Source organism: Pinus tabuliformis, chromosome 8, assembly GCF_031772625.1.
Source record: "Pinus tabuliformis cultivar Carrire ecotype Pingquan chromosome 8, CPIR1, whole genome shotgun sequence".
NCBI classification, from domain to species: Eukaryota; Viridiplantae; Streptophyta; class Pinopsida; order Pinales; family Pinaceae; genus Pinus; species Pinus tabuliformis.
Genome location: NC_142294.1, coordinates 1671558222 through 1671564151, shown reverse-complemented (window position 1 = coordinate 1671564151; position 5930 = coordinate 1671558222). Strand labels below are relative to the sequence as shown.

The window sequence follows — 5930 nt, the reverse complement described above, 5'->3', positions numbered from 1 at the left end:
TTTAATGGAGGTTGGAAATGATATAATATACCTTCCACTTGATCCTTTTAATATATTTCTTTTAAGAACTTCCTCTCTACAGCATTGTATGATACTATACACTCAGCAAAAAAAATGACAACTTACCCTTCTAACATACATTTGAACCAAGAGTGTATTTCCTAAGAGATCGTATTACCAATCAACTTCAATTTTCTAAACAATTAAGGGGTCCATCTCTTCAAGAAATGATCTCACCCATGGCATTTATGGGGTTACACAAACCAAAATTTTGTAAAGGTGGAGGGAATTGGAATTTGCATGCAAACAATCCTCTTCAACAATGTACACTAATCAATTCACAAACATAGAATAGATATAGTTTCAAACGTACATAATATCCATGACCTATATTGAAACATTATCAAATTTGAAGGAGGTCGTTCATGTTCTTATATGGCACAATAGAGAAGATTTAAAGGTTTTGTATATTACAACATTATTAGAACATTAGTAGAGTATATTGAAAATAAACATAACTTAAAATATCATTCAAATGTAACATAAAATACATGAATTGGAACAATCAATCCATCAACCATTTTCTATTGATATTTAGAAGGGCACTAGGTGCATCATTACAACGTTACCAATTTTACCCTAGAAGGTCACAAACCTATTTGAAATAGAATTACAAAATTACAATAAAAATCATACAAAGAATGTACCTTGAATTAACCCCAAAAATTAATGAAGCCAAATCCTCTCAACTTCCACTAATTTATAGATGATTTTGTGGGCCAAAGATGACCCCTTTATGATGGAAAATATTTTCCTTTGGTTGGTCAACTTTCATAAATTTATAGATGATTTTGTGACCCAAGATGACCTCGTTACCATGGAAAATATTTGCTTTTGGTTTGTATACTATAAGTGGTATTCTAGAAGTTGGTCCAAAATATTCAGTTAAAACCACTTTAACTCAACTACAAATATCCTTTCATCCAAATCTTTCCTTAGGTGAGAGTTTTGGAGCTCTCGCCCTTTTGTGGAAATTCTACACGCTATTTCTTTCTCTTCATTTTCGCCCATATTTTAACCAAATTTTGAATCAAAATTCCTCCAAGTCTTTTACCTAAAAATAACCCCAAGAAATTACAATTAAAACATATAATTTTTTAAGCATACTTCAACTTTCCCTTGTATGTATACTTCCCTTAGCTCTATGATTATGATTGGAGATGAATTTATATGTTACCATTGTTTTCTTACTTTATGCCTATGCACATTGCAAGAGTGGTTCACATGGTGAATTTATTAGCTTCAAATTTTTCTATTGGTTGCAGTTTATTAGAAATATTTAGTTCTTGTTCACAATGCTCAGCTTGAGTATACCTAGAAATCATGGAGCTAAGTTTCTCATTATTATTCTATTAAGTATTTCCAAGACATCTTCCACTCTCCCATTTTGAACATACCATGAAATAAACATGTTCCAAAAGACTATATCTCATTTTTACAATTTGTCATCAATTTGGTGTGCACCTTTCACCATTCTCTATATGAGATTTTTCCTTGGAACCTATAAACAATTTCAAAGTTGTGCTTGGACTTTTTAGATATAATACTAATTTTGAAATCATGCCTTGACACCACTTAGAATATTCCTAAGTTATCCTATTGGGACAATTCCACTCACATTAACATTAATATCGTAATAGCACAATGCATAGGTCGATAGGCATCACCTATAAATGTCTAATAGAAAGGGAAATTGAATGTGTTCCATTCCTCTAATTTAACCCTTTTATTTAGAGTTTTGGGCTATAATATTAGTTATTCATCAAATTTATTTTAATAATATTATATCATTTTTCTTAGAAACAACAGGTAGGTTCCACCACACCACTTATTTTTTTGGATTCCTCGCACCCCATTCCAAAATATTTAGTCAAACTTAACCACTGCAACTCAAGTACCTTGCACATTTATCCTTTCCAATAGATCTTTCCTTTCCTTATGTGTGAGCTTTGATCCTTATGTGGAAATTCTCTAGGTTATTTAGTGCTCTTAATTTTCACCCATAATTTAACCAAAAATCCATCAAAATTCCTCTAAGTCTTTTACCTAAAAATGGCCCCAACAAGTAGCTTAAATATATTAGTACAATGAAAGAAATTACCATTCAAACATAGAATTTTTGAAGCCTCCTTAAATTGTCCCTCTCTGTATACTTCCCTTAGCTCTATGATGGTGATTGGAGATGATTTTCTATGTTGCCATTGTTTTATTACTTTATGCCTAACCACATTGCATGAATGGTTGAGAGGGTGAATTTATTAGCTTCAATTTTTGCTACTTTTTTCATTTTATTAGAAATATTTAGTTCTTCTTCACAATGGCCAGCTCAAGTATACCTAGAAATCATGGAGCTACATTTCTCATTACCATTGTATTAAGGATTTTCCATGGATCTTCCATTTTCCCATTTTCAACACATCGTGAAATAAAAATGTTCCAACAAACTATATATCATTGTTACATTTTGTCATAAATTTGGTGTGCACCTCTCATACACCATCCTCTATATGAGATTTGTCGAGGGAACCTATAAACAATTTCATAGTTGTGTTTGTACTCTTTCCATATAAGCCGAATGTTGAAATCATGCTTTGATGCCACTTATAATATTCCCAATTTATCCTATTGGGGCAATGCCACTAATAGTACTATTATTACCTTAAGAGCATAATGCATAGTTCCATATCCATCACCTAGATATCTCTAATAGAAAGAAAAATTGAATGTGTTCCATTCCTCTCATTTTACCCTTTATTTATAATTTTGGATTATAAGATTTGTTATCCATAGAATTTATTTTAAGAATATTATATCATTTTTGCTTAGAAACCATGTCTAGGTTCCACCACAAAATTTTATTTCTTGTGGATTGGTAGCACCCCATAGTCCTTTTCATTCCAAATTTGTAGTCATGGTAATCTATTATTACATGTGTGCCTTACATGTTACATCTTGGAGACAAGCTCGTGTTTTAAGAGACAAACTCCCTAGCTTGACTGCACAATCACCCTAGCATTGAAGAACATTAGTACACTAGCCCATTCACCTAACAAATTTATACACATAAAGACACCCAAGCCTCAATAAAATTGTGCTTACCAATCTAATTAGCATATAGATGTTCACTAGCCTAAATATCATATGTATATTTACTAGACCATTTAGGGGTTGAGCTAGGGGTATTACATCTTTTGATAACAATTCGAACCATCTCACCCAATGCTTATCTCACAAGGATGAATAAAACCTTCTCAATAACTTCCATAGTGTTGCCTAAAATTACTAGTCTAAAGTTGTCCTTCTTATAGGGTACTTGTGGTGCTTTTCCATCTCTCTATCCACAATACAATTATGCATTGCAAGAATTGTCAAATATTCACTCAAAACCAAAAAGCTACAATGACCCATGCATTTTGTCTTCCCATCCATTCCTTTTGTAAATGGGGGGTTGATTGAACATGGAATGCCACATCCACTGGGGCTTCACTAGTGGAGCAATACCATATCAGGTGCATTCATACTGGGGATATATATTGAGGGAAAAAAGACATAATATATTGAACATATAATAGGGGGTAAAGCGCTTTTATATTGGAAGGTATAAAATATGGAGCTCAAAGTTAATAAAAATTAATAAAGGGGTATAAAAAATGTTAATGAAAAACCTACAATATCTAATGAAATAGGGGTTTTTTAAATTGGGAAGGTGTATTGGGTTTGTATTAGTAGGGGGTTAAATAATGTGAATTTTAGAGGTATTTTACAATATGTAGTCAAATTAAGGGTATTTTTTAGTATGCCACAAACACAACCACTATGTCAAAGGTTTGTTGAGTGAAGCCTTAGTGGCCAAATCCCATCAAACAATTATTAGAAATATACTTGTGTGAGATTACTTAGCTAATTAGACATAAGCAATGTCTACATTTAATAATACTCCAAAGAAAAACAAATTATTTCACTAATTATTCCTATTTAATATAGATAAACAAATTATAAATATATTTGAAAAATAATCTATGTAGCATGTAGTATAGTGGAGTCATGTTCTTGTTTGAGATTGTTAAAGTGATTAGGCATGTTACATAAAACATTTGTCTACATATTAACTGAAAAATTATATTAAGTATTTCTTTACCTTTACATAGATTCAAAATCTAATTTTTAGATTTTCCTATATATATTTTTAATTTTATTTATAAAAAATAATTTAAATTGCCAAAAAAAAAATATAATGTTATCCAAAAATGTAATCTTAAAAAAGCATCACTTAACAATAAAAACCACTGCATTTAAAAATAAAAGTATATCACTTAACAATAAAAACCACTGCATTTAAAAATAAAAATATATAAATTTCACCTTGATTATATTAATATATAAATCAAATTAATAAATCCTCATGGTATGAATAAAGAATAGTTGTGGATACCTTCAGTTCTCTTAGCCAAGGGTGGATAGCTTCAGTTCTGTTGGGCACAAATTTGATAGCTTCAATTCTCTTAGGCACTAGTGATACCTCATTCTGCTCATACATTTAACTTCACTTTCAACTTTCCACTTTCACTTTTGGAGCGTTATCTGTCTGTAATAAACTTGAACAAGGAAATAGGTGTCTGTCTTTTGTTTGAAGTGTTGCGATCGAGGTTATTCCAAATGACCTCGTTCGATGTTGCTCGCTGAGAGTGCCTTACTCATCACACCATAAGCTAAAAACTGTGTGCACAAGTTGGCAGGCTAGGCTGAGTAACCCTAAATTTTATACAGACAGAAAGATGTGTGGAGCCAGGGAGCATCTCCTTTGCTCCATCCAAATGCAGCAGAGGGTTGACATTTTATGCACAGTAAAGGTGTACGACCCTGTGACGGACACCTTTGTGACGCTACCTCCCATCCAGGATCCAGACTTTGTTAGAGTCACACCACTGTGTGGGTGCACTGGTGTGAATGGGAAACCGCTTCTCATTGGCGGATTCTACCACTGTAGGAAGAGGGTATACGTTTATGACTTTGTATCTGCCACATGGAGCCGCCGAGCTGACATGCCTACAACCAGATACTCCTTTCGTTGCTCTGTCTCTTCCGCCAATGGACTTGTCTACGTGGCCGGCGATATCGACGACGATGGCACTCCCCTGGCGTCTGCAGAAGTTAATAACGTGGCCGGAGACAAGTGGGATATTCTGCCTCCAATGAACCAACAGCGCGGCCAGGGATGCCACGGTGTTTTCATGGAAGGTAAATTCATGATGTTAGGAGGAGGCGAGTTCAACAGAAATGCAGAGGTTTTCGATCCGACAACGCGGGGGTGGAGAAGGCGGGAAGAAAGTGAGAGGTGGAGAAGTTGTGGTGTTGTTTCTTTTAGTGGACAATTATATAGATTCACGAAAGAAGTAATAAACTATGATGGTTCGAAAAGCGTTTGGACACCTGTGGCTTCTCTGCGGCAACATTTTGTCGATTTTCCATGTGCTACGAATGGCCACAGTGCGCCAATATATTTTTGTAAGCGGAATGGCCACTCACAAACGGGTCTCGTATTTGTTCAACCCGTCAGTGGCGCACTGGACTGAAGTGAACGGTGTTTAGGAGGAAGGTTCTAGCTTGATCAAACATGCAACAGTGGTAGACATTTGAATGGAGAGAGTTATGCCACCTGACTTATATGGTTGAAGTGTTTGTCCGTTCAATTCAAAGTTATCATAAAATTCTCTTAAATTATTTAAATTTTATATATTTGTGGTAGTTTGATTTTTCTTAAATTTTATATATTTATGGTATTGTGACTTATTGTGACTTTTAATGCCGTTCAGTTGAGTAAGTTGAGTAAAATAGATAAGTATTTTAATTTTTATATTTTTTTCTTAAAA

General features: G+C 33.7%; 1 protein-coding gene across 1 annotated transcript; it reads left to right on the top strand.

Annotated features, from left to right (window-relative positions):
- The first annotated feature begins 4835 nt into the window (after nucleotides 1-4835).
- On the top strand, nucleotides 4836-5633 carry LOC149242603 (F-box/kelch-repeat protein At1g80440-like). The gene has a single exon (XM_089370897.1). It carries the CDS (start codon nucleotides 4836-4838, stop codon nucleotides 5631-5633), a length of 798 nt encoding a protein of 265 aa, XP_089227023.1.
- Nucleotides 5634-5930: the final 297 nt, after the last annotated feature.